Source organism: Vombatus ursinus, unplaced genomic scaffold, assembly GCF_900497805.2.
Source record: "Vombatus ursinus unplaced genomic scaffold, bare-nosed wombat genome assembly UNPS02014808.1, whole genome shotgun sequence".
Lineage (NCBI taxonomy): Eukaryota > Metazoa > Chordata > Mammalia > Diprotodontia > Vombatidae > Vombatus > Vombatus ursinus.
This window is the reverse complement of record NW_020954586.1, coordinates 3800291-3819246: the sequence shown is the minus strand read 5'-3', so window position 1 is coordinate 3819246 and position 18956 is coordinate 3800291. Positions and strand designations below refer to the sequence as shown.

Below are 18956 nucleotides of genomic sequence, written 5' to 3'. Positions count from 1 at the left end.
GGGCTGCCGGTGGGGGAAGGTGGTTCTGAGTGAGCTGGGACGCTATGGGCTGGCGGCTCTTTCTGGTCGCCAACAGGGCGGGGTTACGATATGGCCACACGAACCTTGGCAGGATTTACGGCGGGGCTCCCACAGTGCGTTCTGCAGCCTGCCTGGGACCGGGCAGCTTTCCGGGCAGCTTCACACATGACTCACGTGGCGATGGATGGGGCTGTTTGAGGAGGGGCCCATGAGCCACGGGGAGGAGGGGGCGCGACCCAGGAACTGGCAGCCACTGAAACAACGTCTACTGTTTTTAATGGTGGGAAATGCAAGGGCAGGTGACATTTGGGTTCTGGTTTGCTGCTGGACATATGCACCATGGAGGAAATCGAACTCGGGCCAGCTCCCACTTACTGGGCACTTCAAATTTCACAATGAGCTTTGCAGGAATAAGTGGGGAGCTGCTTCCACTGGCTCACGGGGTAGTTCTGAAGCCACTCACAAATGAAGATGAAGGAGTGAAGAATTCCTCCCTCTTTCCTTTTCAAATCAACTTTATTAGTGCCCTCGGGTTTTCCATCAGTCATTTTTGGACATGCCCCCCCATCCCGTGCCCTCCCCCCACCACGCCCTCCCTCATGATAAAGGGAAACAAGGCCGGCCCTGGATGCTGGAGCCAGCCCTCTGCCCCAGGAGTCTCCCACCTCTCTGCTAGAGAAGGGGTCCTGTCCACCATCCGTCCTCTGGGATCATTTTATTTCCCACTTGCTCACACTGCTGTGGCCATGGTGGGTGCCGTGGTGGGTGCCCTCCCGGCCACATTCTGCAGCTGATCCAAAGGTGAGAGGGAAGTCTTTAAGAAATCTCCATAGCTCAGCCGGGAAGCTGGAGTCTGCAGCATCCCCAGCCTGACAGGGGCAGTTGTGGCCTCGTGGGAAAAGCGGATGGACCCCAGGCCCCGGAGTCAGCCGTGGGGCCGCAGCCTTCCCCAGGAAGCCCCTTTGTGGGGGACGTGGGGGACGTGGGGGACGTGGTGGACATGGGGGATGGTCTCAGCGCTCCGGGCCCAGAGGCCACAATGGAAATAACTATGAATCAAGAGCCGGTTCTATTGTGTGTGTGTGTGCTGGGGCGGGGAGGGCTGGCACTGCTTGAAGGCCTCTGACACTGAGTCCCCACGAAGGCCAGGGAGAGGCCACAAGACCCCTGCTCCACGCCAGACAACGGCCGCCGCCCGTCTAGGTCCAGGAAGCTGGCTGGTCTCACTGATCGATGCCTAAGGACAGGACCTGTCTTCACTTCCTGTAGGACTGGCAGCCTGGACAGAAGCAAGGAGATGCTCATTGCCAATGCCTGTCCCTCCCTCCCAGACGCCTGCATGTCACCGCCGGTCCCCGGGGCTCCTCCCTGGGGCGGCCGGCAGGCCTCAAGCTGCCCAGGGCTGACCCAATGCTTGCTCAGTTGAACCTAGCTGATGGCCCTTGGGCTCCGTCAGTGGGTCCCACACTCAGCCCTCTCTGTTTCAGTCAGTAACAGCTGGCCGGCGGGATGACCGCTTGAGAGCGGGCACAGCGTGGGAATGAACCATCAAGTCCAACGCCCTCGTTTTACAAAGGAGGAAACTAAGGCTCAAATCAGCGAAGAGGCACGCCTCCAGTGACAAGGGGGGATTTGAACTCGGGTCCCAAGCCCCAGTTCAGCACTCCATTCTCTAGGCCCCACCATCTCTCTGTGTTTGCGAGCGGTACAGCGGCCCACCTTCCACCAGTGACGGGGCCCCCTGGCACCCGCGGGTCCCCTCTGGCTTTCCAGCCCTTTGTGGCGGCTCCACGTGGATGGAGGAGGACCACGGGGCAGAGCTCTGGGGGTGGCCAGGGCAGCCTTACGAGGCCCCGGAGCACCTCCAATCCACGGCTACTCTGGCCTCCTGATTCCGGGATTCTGAGGCGAGGGCCCCGATGTTGGCTATGGAGTGCCCGGCACACGGCGGTTATCAAGAAATGCCTGTTGAGGGGCAGCTAGGTGGTGCAGTGGATAGAGCACCGGCCTTGGAGTCAGGAGGACCTGAATTCAAATCTGGCCTCAGACATATAACACTTACTAGCTGTGTGACCCTGGGCAAGTCACTTGACCCCCAATTGCCTCACCAAAAAACAAAAAGAGAAACAAACAAAAGAAATGCCTGCTGAGACAGGACTCGCTGCACAAACACTTATGAGGCACCGACGGAGGTGCCCCAGACTAGAAGCTCCTGGGGGGCAGGGCTGTGTTTACCACAATGCTGGATGGCCTGGCTCTCCCTGCACACAAGGGGAGTCTAGTAAAAGTCTGCCGAGTAGAAAGAAAGGAACTGAATTAGGGAAGATGGAGAGATGAGAGGGGCCTCCGCGTCCTCCCGTGCTTCCACCCGACCCGGGCAGCGCTGGGTCAGGTATCACTGCTGTCGTCATGTGGTGAATTTTATTACTTGGTGCCTGGCCTGGAAAAGCAAAGGTCCGAGGCTGCTCCGGCCTCCCTTCCTCCCAGAGCTTCCTCTGGGGCTCGGGGCCGTCCCAGGGAACAGAAAGCGGAAGCCAGCGGACGGCGCTCCTGGCTGAAAGGGGGCCAGGACTCTGTCACGGGAAATGCCAGATGTGTGGCCTCAGAGGCTACCCCAGGGCAAAGCCCCCCACCCCCAGCCTGACGGGCAGGGGCTGCCGGCCAGGAGGTTAACACCCAACCACGTGAAGCCTAGGCCGAGGTCACGGCCTCTGTGGCTTGACACACTGTGCTGGCCCAGACACGAGGGGAACACGTGCGCTGGACGTGCCAGCACCAAATAAAAGCCCATTTCCCGGCTGCCTCTCCAGTGCTTCTAACCCTCCATCTCCTTCCTGGTGGCGCTGGGTGCGGAGACAGGAGCCGCTGGGCTCCCCGGCCCTATTTCCGACAAACATCTGGCAGAGACTTCCCATCTCCATGTCTTTCTACTGGCTGTGCCCTCCCACCAGGAACGCCCTCCCTCCTTACTGCTGCCTCTTCCTTCCAGACTCAGCTCAAACACTACCTTCCCAGGGAGGCCCTCCCGGGCCACCCGGCCAGCGTTGCTAAGCCCTAGTCCCTGAGGTCACTTTCCCCTACTGAGTGTTGATACCTATCACTGCACGTGGCTTTTCCTCATCAGAACATAAGCGACTCGAAGGCAGGGCCTGTCTCTTCCCCCAGCCCAGTACACAGTGACGTGCCTTGCAGGCTCCCATCACTGTGTGATGTGGGGAAGGTCCCTGCCCCTCTCCACAAGTGCGTGGGCTGACCTAGGTCCTCTCAAGGCCCCTCCTGCTCTGGTGGGCTGGGACCCGAGGGGCCGTACTGGACCGCAGGGGCAGCTATCACTCACTTTGTCTGCTTCGCATGGAGGAGCCCGTGGAGCTAGGACGGCCGGTCTGCTGGGGCCCCGAGTGAGAGAACTGGGGGGCGATGGCTGGGGCCTTGGTCTTCCGAGGACTCAGGCCTGGCGTCTCGGGGGTGCGGGGGATCCGGGGCTTGCTGGCGAAGCCTGCGGTGAACTCTCTAGAACAACATTGATAATTCCCAGTCAGGGCCGCGGAGGCAGGGAAGGAGAGCACGGAGAGCCATTTCACCCCCCAGGCCTGGCCGGCTAACGTGATCCCCGGTGTCCACCACGGCCAGCGTCCCCGGGGGCTGCTGGGAGAATTCAGTAAGACAGTGTGTCTTCCAGGGTGAACCTGAGTGATCACGGGCCCATGGGAAAAGCCGAGGAAAACTGGGGAGGGGGAGGAGAGTGGGGAGTGGGCAGAAGGCTCCGGACACCAGGGAAGATTGGGGAAAAAGCAAACAACCCTCCAGAGAACGGAAGCTGTCAGGGCAGGGCCTGGCATCAATAAACTCGGGCTGACGAGGTGCACAGACCCCAATTTTCCCAGACTTAAGGCAGGCTCGTAGAGGGAATGAATTTTTCTTCTGCTTTCAGGATCACACAATCGCAGAGGTTAGTGTAGGACGGGCCTTAGGGGTCAGCTCATCCAAGTGATGCAGCTTACAGATGAGGAAACTGAGGCTCAGAAAGGTCCAGGGACTCCCCAACTGCACGAGAGACAGGCTTTTCTCTGTAGGGGCCTCACGCTGGTGCCCTGACCAGGAAGCCAGGGAGCAGAAGGATGGTCCGCTGGGAGGGTGGGCAGCACCTGCCTCAGTCTACCTCCATCAACACAGAGGTGTCTCTGGACCAGAGGCACGCGGCACTGGGGCTGCCTCAATCAGGGGGTCTCTGGAGGGTCGGCTACAGAGGATGCTGGAAGAGGAGGAGGAGGAGGAGGAGGAGGAGGAGGAGGGGCGATCTGGCTAGGGAAGGGCTTGTCCCAGAGGCCCTGGAAAGGGAACGGAGCTGGGGAGCAGAGGCAGAACCGCCCAGAAGCCACAAACGCGGGGGCCGAGGAAGGACGCGTCCTAATAGCACTTTCGTCCTCTGAGGATGTGGGCCTTCAGTAACATGGCTCCTTCCATAACACAGAAGGCGGCCCGGGAGAGTCGGCTGGGAGGCCGGGGGCCTCGGGCAGGGCTCTGCAGCCACGGGCGATAGATGTTTCAGCCACAACGACGTTCCTCATGAGGAAGAGCTCAGGCTGGTGTGCAGAGGGAGCACCGACGTGGACAAAAGTTTGGCTCCCTGCAGCACGTCCCCGGTGCCCCTGACTGGACGGCCAGGTCCAGGAAACGCCCCCGAGCGACGGATGCCCCTCTCCGTCCTTAACTCCCTTGTCATTTCTAAATCATGTGGACGGTCAAGCTCAGAAAGTAGAATTGAACTGAATTCACACGAAAACCTCATGGTGCTGGGGAAAGGGCCTGGGTTCAAATCCTGCCCCAGCTGACTCCCTATGTGACTGACTCCCAGGCCCGCAGTTTTCTCATCTCTGAAATGAGGCGCTTCTAGCGCCGTCTAGGACCCGAGTTACTTCCCTTCTCGGGTCCTCAGTTTCCTCAGCTGGGCCCTTCTGGATCTAGCTCCGATCCTAGGTCTTGCCCTCTGCCCTGGAAGGGTGCATTAAGTCTGAGAAAAAAAAAAAAGTATTGTGGGGGGCGGAGGAAGAGGGGTGAGGGAGGGCAAGAGATGGAGACAGAGAGACAGGAGAGAGATACAGGGATGCACAGAGAGACCAAAAGCAGCCCCGCTTCTTTCCTCTCATACAGCCATCGCGGGAGGTCCCTAAAGGAGGTAACGAATGCCGAGTTGAGCTCTGCAGCCAGGGCCTGTCCAGTCCTGGCTCCGGGTGCCCAGCTCCCAGCTCTGGGAGGCCCAGAGGGATCGGCTTCCTTATCTATCTCAGCCTGGGCTGCCTTGGGACAGCTGCCGGCGGTTTCACCTTGCGGTCCAGGGTGCCCTGGGCTGGCCCATCAGAGGACCTGCTGGGGCTGCCTTGGGGGCGGGGGAATGGACCAGGTGGGGGCGGGGTCCTCTCTCCCCAGGGTAGCTTGGTTCAGCCTCCCCTGGTCCGGGGCAGAGGCTGGGAAACTCCCTGTTGGCATCCAGGCCTGGGCACTCAGCCGGCTGGCCTCTTCTCTGCCTTCAGTCCATCTGACTGCCAGGAATCCCCCCATTCTCAGGCCCCATCCTCGGAGGGGTTCAGTGGACTCCAGCCAGCAACCCAAGCCTTCAGAGCCTTCAAATGCAAATGTGGTCCTGGGTTTATCTGGACTGTCACAATGGGCTTCTGGGAGGGGAGTTCTGCCCAGCTCAGTTTTCCCAGGCTGCCTGTTTGCTTAGCGAGGAGAAGAGGAAATTTAGGGGGATGGGAGAGGGACGGGCAGGGACATGGGAGCTGCCTCCCAGCATGGGAAGGGCTGTACCTCGGGGTGTGGCCCCAGGGAGAAGATGGCAGCAGGGAGTGTAAGGGTCAGGGCAGACTAGGGATGGACACCCCATGGGCATAATCCCTAAACGGGAAGGACGATGGGGGAGCTGCCCCGTGCCGTGTCCGTCCCCAGTCTTGCCCAGACCCTTACACCCCCTGCTGCCAGCTTCTCCTCCGGGCACCGCTGCCAAAGTCTCCCTTCCTCTGGAAGTAGGTCCCTCGTCCTCCAGCCGCTGGTGCCGTCCCCTCCAGTCACCACTGGGCGGCCCTTTCTCTGTCTCTCTGTCTGTCTGTCTCTCTCTCTCCTGTCCTGATTTTACACATTGCTCTGCACACCCCATTCTAGCTGAGATCCTTTGGGGCAGGGACTGTTTCTGGTTTTGCTTGTTCGTTTTATCCCCAACACTTACGCTGGGGCATACAGTCGGTGCTCGATAAATGCTTGTTGCACGGAGGGCTGACGGATCTTTGTGCCGGGCCCCGTGTTTTGCAGTGAGTCCCTGCCCTGGAAGGTCTTACGTTCTAAGAGGAGAAACAAGGAGACACATGCAGCACCGGGGGACCAGGAGAGGCCCAAGAAGGCGAGGAGGGCATTGGGTCCGGGGCCAGAGATGAAAGAGATGTTTCAGCTGGGTGACTGTGGACCTCTCTGGGCCTCAGTTTCCTGCCCCTCCAATGGCCTATTCAAGGGGCGCTACAAACTCTGCTCACTGACGCGACGGCTTGTGTGCCAAGGACTTCCCCTCGGACCCTCAGCCCCCTCCTGCAGGATTAGCAGGCTCTTGGACCAAGGTCATCTCAGCCGCTGCCCACGGCCGGGGGACGGCCTGGCCATCCTGCACTTGGGGAGGCCGGTGCCGGGCACCGTGTGGCCCTGGTCTAGTCTCTCCGATCGACACCGCGAGGCTCTGATGGGCCGCCATGAGCCCCCTGGCTGCGGGAGGGCTCTTCAGGCATCAGGATCTCCATGGAGGCCACTCGTGACTCTGGGCCGAGCAGGAAGGGCCCTCAGAGCCATCCAGGGTAACCCTGGTCTCACAGAGGCCCCGGTCACCCTGGTCATCGGTGTCAGAGGTGACACCCTCCAAGAACGCGCGGTCTTTGCCAGTGTCCGGCTGTCAGACGACGGCCACGCTCCAGAGGAGGTCTGACAGGGCAGAGGAACGGGGCCCCCTGGTCCTGGGAGCTCAGCCTCCCTTCCCCGGCCTGCATCCTGCCACTGACTTAGTGAGCTAGCCGCTATGCCTCTGCACTTCCCTCTTCTTGGGAGGCTGCTTTCTCACACCGGGGCTTAGGCAGGACATTTGCCGCCGCTGAAAGTCATCTTGCTGGAGCGGGTCCGGCGCTCTCCTGGCCTGCCCCGTGCCTCATCCTCTCAGTTTGCTGTCCTCTGCAAATGGGATGAGCCTGCCGTCTGGGCTGGGATCCAAGTCACTGGGAGATGTTAAACATCATTTATCATGGCGACATCAAGCTACCAGCTTCTGGGCCTGGAAATGGGCCCTCCATGGTCTGTCTGCCGCTGACCTCTCCAGCCTCGCCGCCTGACCGCGTCCCGACGCCATTGCACTCACATTGGCCTCTGGCCAAGCTCCAAGGGCTTCCTCCACTCCCTCCTACAAACTGTCCCCGAAGCCTGAATTCACCGCCTTCTCTCCACGTTTCCAGTTCCTTACCTTCCTTCCAGGCTTAGCTCAGGCGCTAAGTTCTCTGCTAAGCCCCGCTACTGTCAGTGCCTTCTCCTTCTTCATACTATCTCGTACCATCTGGGTACATGTTGAATCCTCCGAGTAGAATGGAAGCTCCTTGAGGGGCCAAAGGTGTGAGGATGGGAGACGCGGAGGGGAACAGCGGTGGGGGGTTGGGAGGGCCAGCTGGAGCCACACTGGGGAGCGCCAGGATCCGAAGGGCCTTCGTCATTGGGCAGCCACCGAGGTTCTCTGGGTGACGAGGAGCCAGGCCCCGGGCATGGCTTGGAGGGGAGAGGCCGCAGACAGATGGGCGACGAGGCCGTCCCGTTGTGATCGGCCAGGTAAGGGGAGACAGGGCCAAAGAGGAAACTGAGAAGCAGCAACAAATGTGAGAAGCTGTCAACAAGCATTCACGAAGACCTACTATGTGTCAGGTACTGGGGACGCCGGGAAAGGCAGAACCCTGCTTCTTGGAACGAGCTTCTTCTGGGTTCTACCTGCTATGCCATCTCCTCATGGGGGGAGCAGCTGAAGGACTCACCCAGAGACACAGGGACTTCAGTGGACACGCAGCTTGGCCGTGTGAATTTTGGGGCAGCCAGGGGGCACCATAGTGCACAGAGCACCAGGCCTGGAGTCAGGAAGACTCTTTTCTGTGAGTTCAAATCCAGCTTCAGACACTTCTGAGCTGTGTGACCCCGAGCAAGTCACTTCACCCTGTTTGCCTTGGTTTCCTCATCTGTAAAATGGGTTGGAGAAGGAAACCACTCCAGTATTTCTGCCAAGAAAACTCTAAATGGGGCCACAGAGAGTCTGAAACAACTGAACAACAGCAAATATGAATTTTTACGGGAACGAAGTGGACACACCACGAACCTTCAACTAGAAGCGTGGACGTGGCCCTCTCAGGAGACGCCAATCACGTGCTCAGGCTGGCAGTGCCTCACTGGCACCTGGACCTGGCTGGCTTCTATTAAGGACCACAGAAGAGTGGTACACATGGCTTCTTTTTCTTAAAGCTCACCCTGTGGGAACGTGGTGGGCGTCCCCATCTGGCTGCTCAGAAGCCTCCAGCCTCAGGGTGACGGCCCGCGGTATGCACGCGCACACACACACACACTCATACACACTCACGTCAGGGAAGCAGCTTCTGCCAGCTCCCCCTGTGGCCGGTGGCCTGGATTGGGCAAGGGGGTCCCCGCCGCCTGCGGATGCTTCCTTATCCACGCGGCCTCTAAGGGAACGGACGACGCAGAGACGCGGGGCAGGGTGGCCAAGTGAGGCCAAGCAGGAACGGATGCGGGGCCGCCAGAGGACTTCAGGGGAGCACAGATTGAGAACTTGGAGGAAATGCGGCGCTCAAGCCCAATCATCTCACTCGACAAAGGTGGAAACTGAGGCCGAGAGAGTACTGACAATAAAGAGGGCCTAGAGGGCCGGGAGCTCCTACCTGTTGGGCTGTCTCTCTGCTTGGCCTTGGGCCGGCTCCAGGGCCTGGCCAGGCTCGTCGGCCAAAAGGACACGCTGGCCTTCCCGCTGGGCCACGGCAAACAGCTTGTAGGGGTCTGAGCTGAAGGCTGCAGGGGAAGAGAGGAAACGTTTCAAGGCTAAGTTGGAAGACGATCTTTATTGGCCCGGCCCCAAAGCCAAGAGAAGCAGAGTGCCTCAGACCAGGGTGTCCTTGGACCCCCACCAGCCCAGCGGGGTGCTGTGCGCACAGCCAGCTCCCCTCTTGGCTGAGGGGCCTCTCCTGGCCCCTTCCCCTTCACCCTGTATGTGGCTTCCACATTCATTAGACTGTGAGCTCCCTGAGGGCAGGGACTATCTTCTGCCTTTCTTGGCAGCCCCAGAGCCTCTTAGCACAGTGCCTGGCACACAGGAGGCCTTAATAAATGCTTATTGACTGACTGACACTTGGACACCCAAGCCCAAGGCCCTGGTCACTCTGGGCAGCCATTGGCAATTAATTCATCAATAAACTTTGTCATTATTGATTTTCAATTGATTATTGGTCGGTTGATAGCGGAATGTCTCTCCTGACTAAAGCACCCTGGTTTTACGCTTCCCCTCTCAGAAAAAAAGTCTGAAAACACCCAGACACCTCAGGAGGCCTGAGAGGTTGGTCCCACCCAGCCTGTGAAGGACAGAAGGGCCTCAGCCCAATGTCAGAGCCCCTGGGGAAGCTGGGGGCTGGCCTGAGGTGGCTGTGGGAGTGGATTCCAGTCTGCTCCGGCGGGCACACCCACTGAGGGAGGGTCACTCCCTTTCAGTAGAAGACTTTTGCTCTATCAGGTGCGTCCATACTGGGGATCTTACCAGATGATCTAGCCAGGTGTCTTGACCTTGTGAAGGGAAGATAGGAATCAGTGGTCCCCTGAGGGTCAATTGGCCAACTGAGGCTGGGTCTTCCTCTAGAAGGTGAGAGTCCAATGGGACCTCAGGGTCCATCAGTCCAATCTGCTCCATAGCCAGGTAAGGAGGGCTGAAACCCCCCAAGGAAAGTGACCCAGAAGGAGGCCAGAGGCCTTCAGCATCATCTGGGTCAGTCACTTTCTTCCCAGGCCTGAAGGAGTGACCAGAGTTGTCACCCAGGTCATGGGAAGGGCATCTGGGACCCAGGTAGGGCCCAGGGTTTGATGTGCACATGGGCGGTGGGCGGCCACATTCTTGCTCTTCAGAGATGCATCATTTCCTGGGGATGCTGATCTGGAATGATAAGGACCTCAGAAGGGGGCGCAAAGGAGGAAACAGAAAGCCAAGCTGTGCCCAAAGACCCCCGAATGCCAGTACTGAGATCACCGACACAGGAGCTTCATCCCAACAACCTTGGGAGGGCGGAAGCATTAGCTTGCCTATTTTACAGAGAAAACTGAGGAGCAGGGAGTGGCAGAGAAGGTACTCAGACCTAGGTCTTCTGTCTTTCCCACCACTGGGGCTGGGTTCTAGGGTTCTAGGACCCCCATGGGGGTCTGGGAGCTCAAGTTTTCGTCCAGTTTCACTCTTTTCTCCAATCCTGGACCCTTCCGTGTCCTTCTCAGGAACACCACCAGGGAGGCCTTATCTTCAACATCAAAGAGCCAACTCTGCCTTCTACTCTTCAAGGACACCTCCTCTGGGCTAACTGACCGGCTCACACCCTGGCCTCCAGTCTAAACAGTCTGCCCTAGAATGTGGCCCCGTCACTCGGATCTCACCTCCTTCCACACTTTTAGTCATCTCCTCTATGGACACCTCTATGTGTCTAAATCAACATCTCAACCTCCATCCAACCCGGGCTAACCCACCTCCTACAGGAGAGGGGGCTCTACCTCAAAGCTCTCCCAGCACCCCAAATCAACAGGTCCAGTACTAACTTCCTAGGCTTTTCCCCAAACGGGCTCCTTCTCTATAACTTCCCCAGTTCATTGATAATGATGACCCAACAAGACCCAAGTTCAAATCCTGTCTGAAACTTACTGTGTGACCCTGTGACTCAGTTTCCTCCAAGGTCCCTTTCAGGGCCACATCTAGGATCAGTCCCACGGGCTGAGTCTCAAAGTTCCCTTGATTATTCTCTGCCTTGTCCCCCCGCCCCAAACTCTACCAGCTGGGAAGGCCTGCTGCCTTCCCCCACCCCTGGCCTTTGTCTTCTGACCTGAGAGAGTGCCCACTGGTCGGTCTTGCCCACCTTCAGAGCTGGCCTCAGCTCAGCCCATCTCCTCCTGCCACATGCCCGGCCCCACTGCCCAGATCAGGCTCTCGTCATGCCTTGCTTGGACTCCGCCCATAACCTGCTAATTGGCCTCCCGACGGAATCTCTCCCCTCTCCAACCAGCCTTCACCAATGGATTTTCCTCAAGCAGAGGGCTGAGGAGGCCACTCCCTTACTCAAGAACCTGCAATGGCTTCTCATTATCTCTGGCAAAAAATGCACGCTCCGGTGGCCACTGGAAGCCCTTCACAAGGGGGCTCCAAGCCACCGTTCCAGACCTCTCATGCGACATCTCAGCCCAACTGGCCTCCATGCCTTCCCCCACGCAATGCTCAATCTCACCCCTCCAAGTCTTTCTCACCATGCCTCATCTCTTGGAATCTTTGGGTCCCTTCAAGTGCCATCTTCTACCCAAGTCACCAAGTCAGACAACATTTATTAAGCACTTACTGTGCACAAGGCACTGTGCTAAGTGCTGGGAATATTAAAAAAAAAAAAAAAGGCAAAAACAGTTCTTGCCCCAAGGAACTCACAATCGAATTGGGGGGGGGGGGGCAGATAGCCTTGTCCAGATAAGATCTATGCAAGGTAAACTGAAGGTGCTATCTGAGGGAAAGTAATACCATTACAGGGCCTGAGTAAGCCTTCCTGTAAAAGATGGGATTTTAGCTGGGACTTGAAGGAGGCCAGAAGGCCGGGATGAGGAGGGAGGGCGTTCCAGGCACAGGGAACAGCCAGAGCAAAGATCCGGAGTCAAGAGATGGTGGGTCTTGTTCAAGGACAGCCTGCAAACCAATATAGCACCTACTATGTGCTAGGCACGTGCTAAGTACCTTACAATCAGCATCTCATTTGAACTTCCCAACAACCCTGGGAGATAGGTGCTGTCATTATTTCCATTTTACAGACAGGGAAACTGGGGCAAACAGATTAAATGACTTGTCCAGGGTCACTCAGCTAGTCACTGAGCTAGGTCATTCAGCGTCTAAGGCTGGATTTGAACTCAACTCTCCTGACTCCAGGCCCAGTATTCTAGCCACTGCTCCCAGCTGTCTCAATGGCCAACACTGAGGGCTGGGGCAGACAGGAACACCACTAACTTTTGTTAGACTTGTGAAGCAGTCCAGCCATTCTGGAAAGCAACTTGGAATTCTGCAAAGAAAGTGACCAAATGTCCGTAGCTTAGAGGCAGTGTTTACAGCTGTTTGGAGAGGAATTTGGGAGAGCTCAGGCAGTCCCCACCTTTCTCCACCATCTTGGCTCTGCCCCCTCCCTAGAGTCCCAATTTTCTTGCATCTAGCTTTTCTGTACATATTTTTGGGCATGGTTTCTTCCCTACTATACTGTGCTTTCCTTGAGAACAGGAATGATCTTTTACTTTTCCTTATGTCCCTAGAGACTCCACTGCTGGGCAGAGACACCGAAGAGGTCATTGACCAAAAGAGAAGCTGTGGCCCATGCTGATGAGAGCAAATGAAAGACTGGCCATGGCGGCTGGGGCACAGCTGGCCCCTGGCTCGGCTGCCAATGCCTGGGGTCACAAGATGCTTCCTCACTCTCCCAGCCTCTTGAATTATCTATGGTTCCTTCCAGCTCTAAATGCTGCAGAGATGGATTTTCTGACTGAAGTGATGAAAATGGGGCAGGGCCTAGGAGGAAGGGTGGGAAAGAGACGAGGAGGCCTTTCCAGGTAGGAGCCAAGGCCCTGGGGAAGCAGGAGTTAGGCAATCACGCCAGGGGGCAGGTTGGAATGTGGGAAGGGAAGGGCCACAAAGGTTTCTTCACCCCAAGCGGAAAGCCATTTATTCTACATAGCTGGGGTGGAGTGGGGGGAAATACGAGCGGTGGGCAAAGTCCCAGGAGGGCCGGCTGTGACTCCGGAGAAGGAAGAATTATTCAATAATGGGGTGGCCTGCCTCCGGAGGCCTTAAGGAGGAGCTGGACGGGACACAGGGGATGTCCATTAGGCAGGAGGTTAGATTCCCAGACTTCCAAAGCTTCTGAGATAGATTAATGGAAAGAAAGAAGTTCCAACTTGAATACGTGGGAATTTCTGAAAAGTCCAGCTCACAGTGAGGGGACTGCATGCCTCGTCACCCCAGAGAGGGCAATGTGGGGCACGAGGAGGACTTAATGAGAGAAGTGACATGGAGCAGAGGGTTGGAGGAAGGTCGGGAAGGGGTGAGATGGGAGGCCCGGGGAGTAGCTCAGGCGTGGGAGGAGATGAAGATGAGCATTGAGAAGGATGGGGGGCGTTGCAAGGGTCCCAAGCAAGTCACTCGGCCCCTGGGAGCCTGGAACATCAGAGCGGGAAGAGGGCAAGCTCAGACAAGGGAGCTCACATGACTTGTTTCTTCCCCACAATACAAGATGGGGAAGTCTCTTTTGACAGGAAAAAGCCATTTTAGAAGCATCCAGAACGGGTTACTTGGGGGACCCTCTTCCAAGTCAAAGACCTCAGCTGGTGTTGCCTGACCTGGGGACAAGGGCAGGGGTCACGGGTCATAGGGTAAATGCCAGGCGTCCAAGCGAGGCAAGCTGGCCAGGGAAGGAATGAAGGGCACAGGCCTGGGTCAAGCTGGCGAGGGGGGAGCTGGTTTCACGTAAGGCATGAGGAAATAGGCAGGGAATGGAATTCAGGCCTGTAGTCTGGGAACAGGATCCAGGACAGGCAGGCATGTCCACAGAGCAGTTCAACCAGTTTGTGAGGGCCAATTCCAAGAGAGGAGCCGCTCGCTCTTTGCCCTGGGTTCACGCTTCCTGATGTGGGTGGATAAGGGCTAGCAGGTGTGGGAGCCTTTCAGGGATAGGCAGGGTTCCGTAGCTGCTGGTGGCTGACTGATGGATCTACAGAGCCCTGCCGAGGTCCCCTCTGGACTCCTGCCAGGGACATTCCCATCTGTCTGGGGAGGCCGGGTGGAAGGCCTGCACTGGAGCTGGGCCTCAGGGTCTGTGACTGACCCGCAGCTCTGCCAGGACACAGGCAGTAGGGATACCCCTGAACCTGGCTTCTTCTTGGCCCTCCCTGCACCACTCCTGAAGCAGGCAGCCCAAAGAGGAAATTGTGCCCTGATGGTCGGAGAGTTTGGCCATCCAGTTCAAAGGGCCCTTGGTACCACTGGTCTGGACGGAGGGACGGCTCAGGTGGGTGACCTTCCAGGGACTGCTAGATACGGTCTGCCTTGGCATATGGCAGCCCTGCTTGGAGGGGAGGCCTGCTTCGCTTCTCTAGAACACTTTGTATGAGCTTGGGAGGGAACCCTCGGATCCTGTTAACATCAGTGAGTGCTTTGTACCGGGCTATTTCAGACTCTTTCGGAGGGAGGTCTGTTTGCAATTCCCTGGATGTTGGGATGCATGTCCTAGGATCACTGGAGTTAATCCCCTAGTGATGGTTTTAGGCCAGCTTGACTAAAACTGGTTTTCCCAAAGGCACAATGAGATGATTCATGCATGCCGAGGTGACCAGAAATGACAAAATAGAATGTCACTGAAGTGGGGGAACATGAGCCCGTCACACACTGAAAGATGGTGGGACATCGACGAAGTGGAACAGTAATGATGTAGGTGACTCCCACAAGGTCAGAAGGCAGCCTTCCTCGAGCCTCACTGAAGTTCAGTCCCTGGAGTGGTCTGAAGATGAGGCCTAGTCCGTCCCCCCTTTTCACTCTGTGCTGGTTTAGAGGTCTGTCATCAAGGGATGCAGCCCTCCATCCCTTTTCTTCATGAAGATGAGTGATGCCCTGCTGGGTGAAGTGGGTGAGGCTTCTCTGGAGGGTCTCCTAGTGAGCCTGGGGTGCTGCTGGTCTAGACAGGGCACGCTTGTGCTCTGGACTTGGGGCCTGACAGTTGTCCTTGGGATTGGTGGCAGCTGAGGGGTGGGAGCGAGAGTGCTCCTAAGCTGTCCCGGATGTGACCATGATGCCTCACCCAGGCCCATTTGCCAATCTGCTTCCTAAAGACCACGCCCCGGAGGAGTTCTGGAGCTCTCTGGTTGATCTGTTTCCATTGAGGGGCAGACGTCCTCGCAGCCAGCTGGCTCAAGGCCCAACCATGCTCTTCCATGCCAGCATTTTCTGCTCCAAGAACAGGGGGTGTCCGGGAGGGACCCTCTGGCTCCACTCTCCATCCCTGGGATTTCCCCGACCAAAGCTTCCTTCTCTGGCTACCATGCCCCCATTAGATGACTGTGTTGCTGCTCTCTCTTAGAATATAAGCTCCTTGAGGGCAGGATCTGTCTTGATTTTGCATTTCCAGTGGTCAGTACAGCACTTAGCACATAGTAAGCACTTAATACTTTTCATTCCCTCATTCATTCACGTCCACCCCAGAAAGAGAATATTCCCAGAAGCTGCTGCTGCAACCCAGGATCACTGGGACCCGGGGTTCCTCTTGGCAGGTGACTCCCACCACACTGGGGCTATCTAAGGGCAGGCCTTAGACCAGAAGACCAGACAGGAGCTCTAGCACTGGGTTTATGGGAAAGATTACTGGATATCTTGGAGCTGGGGTTATCTTGAGCTAGAGTTCCACATTGAGGGCAGTAGGGATGAGGGCAAGGAATGTCACTGGGGCACAGTTTGAAGGGGAGGTGGCTACTGGGAATCCTCTTTGCCTCCATGGGGGTGGCCTTGGGCCTCAATAGGATAGGCAATAACCAAGTTCAGGGAGGCCCCTGGCCCTATCACGGCACATGCAGACATAGTCTCCCTGTTAGAGCCTACTAGGAGGAAACTGAGACAGAAGTAAGACTTCCTGGATGCTAGCCTTGGCTGGATGCTCCTATCCCAGGCCTTGGGGCTCTGCTCCCTGTACTGTAAGCAGGGGTGCCGGCCCTGGCAGAACCTTTCATCTGAGCGATGTCTTCACTTGTCTTGGTTCTGGGCCTCTGCCCTGCCTTTACCCAAGGCTGCTTCTGGTCAGGCTCCCAGGAGCCCATCCTTCAAGGGGCTTTTTGGCTAACTTGCTACTGAGGGAGATGCAGAAGATGATTCAAGCCGGACACACACTGGACAGCGGTTGCCTGAACCAACCCCACCCCCATCTGCAACGATTTCGTATTTACTTCTGTGCCTGTGCTGTGTTCCGCAGTCATGGCGGGTGGGGACGGCGTGCTTTTCATCCCATCTCTGAGTGCAGTGCCCGAGGCAGTGAATGGAAGGAGCCATGCCAACCAGCAGGGCGAGGTCTGGGCCCTGACCCCCAGAAAGGACTCTGGCCCTCACTGCAGGGTCCAGGCCCAGATGGGCTAAAGTAATATAGCGCTTCATATTCCTATAGCGCTGCTGAACAGGGTGGGATGCTGCAGCGTTGATGCTGATTGAGCTCAGATGTCGCTAAAACCCTGAGACCATTCAGACCCGCCGCTGGCTCGTCCTCAGCCTCGGCCCGGCTTGTGAACCGGGGCTTTCCGCTGGACTGCAGGACCTGACACGTGTCTCTACCTGCACAGGCCCTGTGCAGAGGAGGCTGGTGAGCCCAGCGCCGGAATTCCTCAGGGCCCTGCCAAAGCACTTGCACCCTCTGCCTTTCTGCTTCTGCCACAGATACGACAACGCTTCTTCTCCATGGCTGGTCAGAGACCTCACTTGGCTCTCCCTGGCAGTGGGTCTGAGAGCTGGCAGACAACCTCGCCTCTCTCTGAACGGAAGCGGTGAGGTATTTGTATGGATGCCCTCCCCAAGCTCTGGGTAATGCCAGGTCCGGGCTCTACATTCCCCACAGGCATCTGCGAGATGGGGACGAACGGGGCAGCCACTGAAGGGAAGGGGGAGGGGTCCCCCGGCGCTGGATGGTTGAGCTGGAGCTGGTGGGACGACAGTGGCGGTCGAGCCCCACTGCCCTCATGTGACAAGCGAGGAAACTGAGGCCCAGAGGGCATCTCCGTCTAGAACTGGAAAGGATCCCAGAGGCGTCCAGTCCAGTCCCTCAATTACAGAGGAGGAAGCTGAGCCTGAGGGAGATAAAGTTGCCCACAGTTACACGGGTAGTCTTGGAGGTGGGATTTGAACCCAAGTCCTCTCGCTCCAAAGCCAGTGCTCTGCACGGTGCCGCATAAACCAGATTCCACTCCACGTTGGATGGTTATTACTCCTAATTAGGGGTTAACACCCGACTCACACCGAGAGGGCTACAAGGCACTTGGCTTACACTCCGTCAGCCAGCGCAAGGGGCAGTGTGGCCCAGAGGAGAGTGCACTGGACTTGGAATCCAGATCTCCCTTCAGACATTTATTAGCTCTGCGATCTGACTCTCTTCCCTGCCTCAGTTACTTAATCTGTAAAATGGGGTTACCAAGCGCGCTGTAAATAGGCATCGCCATTGTCCCCGCAATGCCCCTGCTCGCCCAGGCAGCACGGGTATGATGCCCACTTGGGCCCAGATCAGACAGCTCTCCCAAGGCCCCTCGGCTAACGAGAGTCGGACTCAGGACCTGAGGCTGGGGTGACGAGGTCTGCGGGGCCTGGGATCAGGCTCTGCTATTCCACTCTGAGCTCTTCCAATGGAGGCTCGGAGCTAGAGAGCTCCTTAAAGCTGCGAGGACCAGGGAGCGCCTTCTCCCATCCCTGCAGGTGTAAGCTCGAGGCGCTTCTGGTACCAAGAGGGCACGCAGATGTCTGAGAGGGCCTGAGGCTAGAACTTGGCCTCTCTCACCTCCCCTGTTCCTCCAGTCAATCAGGTCCCGGAGTCAGGAACGAGATTCTTGTCTAGTAAACCTTGGCTACCTCCGTGCACAAGCCCTTTCATTTCCTCTGGAAAATGAAAAGAAAATAGCCTTGCACGGATATGAAAGGCCTGCGGGCACACCCCTGATCCAAAGCATACTTTCTGTGTACAAAGACGAGCCTTTCTCTCGTGGGCAGCCTCCGCTGGGCCGGATGAAAGGATACTTCCAAACCCACTGAAGATGCCCAGAATATTTTATGACTCCACATAATCCAACTGGATGCTCCACATGCACCAAATACCCAAGAAACCCAAATTCTGAGGCCACAGAGACTCCTGGTCTCCATCACTCTTGCCTTCTGATTCCAAAGTCTTCCCTCCCCACTTCTCCCTAAGGCCCAGCAGGACCTAAACTGACCACACTTAACAGACGCTTGCGCGCTGGCGGCCTGCTGGACATTTGCAGAGCACTGTAGGGCTGCACTGACGGTACATCAGGAAAGCGGATGTTTAATCTTCCCCATCCACATGGATGGGATTACTTAGTTCAACTCTCTTATTTTACAGAAAATGAAAGAAAGAAAGAGGTGAAATGAGTGATAGGACGGGGCTGATAACCCGGGTCTCCTGGTTCCCAAGCCAATGCTTTTTCCCTCTCTCATCACATTGCCTTTTGAAAAAACACCCATCAAACTGATTGGAACAGAAATTACATATCAGTCCATCTGTATCCTACAAAGGAGGTACTTAACGTCTATTTCTTGACTGAATGTTTGGGGACTGGCTGGGAGTCAGGATCTGTGAACACCAGGTGCGGACCACCACCTACCCACCCCAAGGAGGCCTACTTGGCCCCACCCTGTCCCCCCATCTTCTCAGAGGCCTTACATGCAAAAGAGGTGCTGGACCGGGTTCCACTGCGGGTAGGGGGCCGAGGGCCTGGCTGGGCCTGGAGCGGGCTGCCTCGAATGGGGCGGGCCACACAGGGAGAAATGCAATCGTTTTCCAGCCTAGAGGAAAACAAACAAACAAACAAACAAACAAACAAACAAACAAACACATAAGCTACAAATA

At 57.1% G+C, this 18956-nt stretch overlaps 1 protein-coding gene across 4 annotated transcripts in view; it reads right to left on the bottom strand.

Annotated features, from left to right (window-relative positions):
• Positions 1-612: 612 nt before the first annotated feature.
• ARMC9 (armadillo repeat containing 9) overlaps positions 613-18956 on the bottom strand; it is a 143821-nt gene continuing 125477 nt past the window's right edge. For 3 of the 4 annotated variants that reach the window (XM_027875238.1, XM_027875239.1, XM_027875241.1), the window contains 3 exons: positions 18771-18892; positions 8976-9102; positions 613-1300 (listed from right to left, as the gene is read on the bottom strand). In XM_027875238.1, the coding sequence (XP_027731039.1) occupies positions 1078-1300; positions 8976-9102; positions 18771-18892 (472 nt within the window). In that variant the 3' untranslated portion in view covers positions 613-1077. Of the gene's footprint in view, positions 1301-3358; positions 3532-8975; positions 9103-18770; positions 18893-18956 lie in introns of all 4 variants that reach the window. The other variant, XM_027875240.1, reaches the window with a different exon arrangement.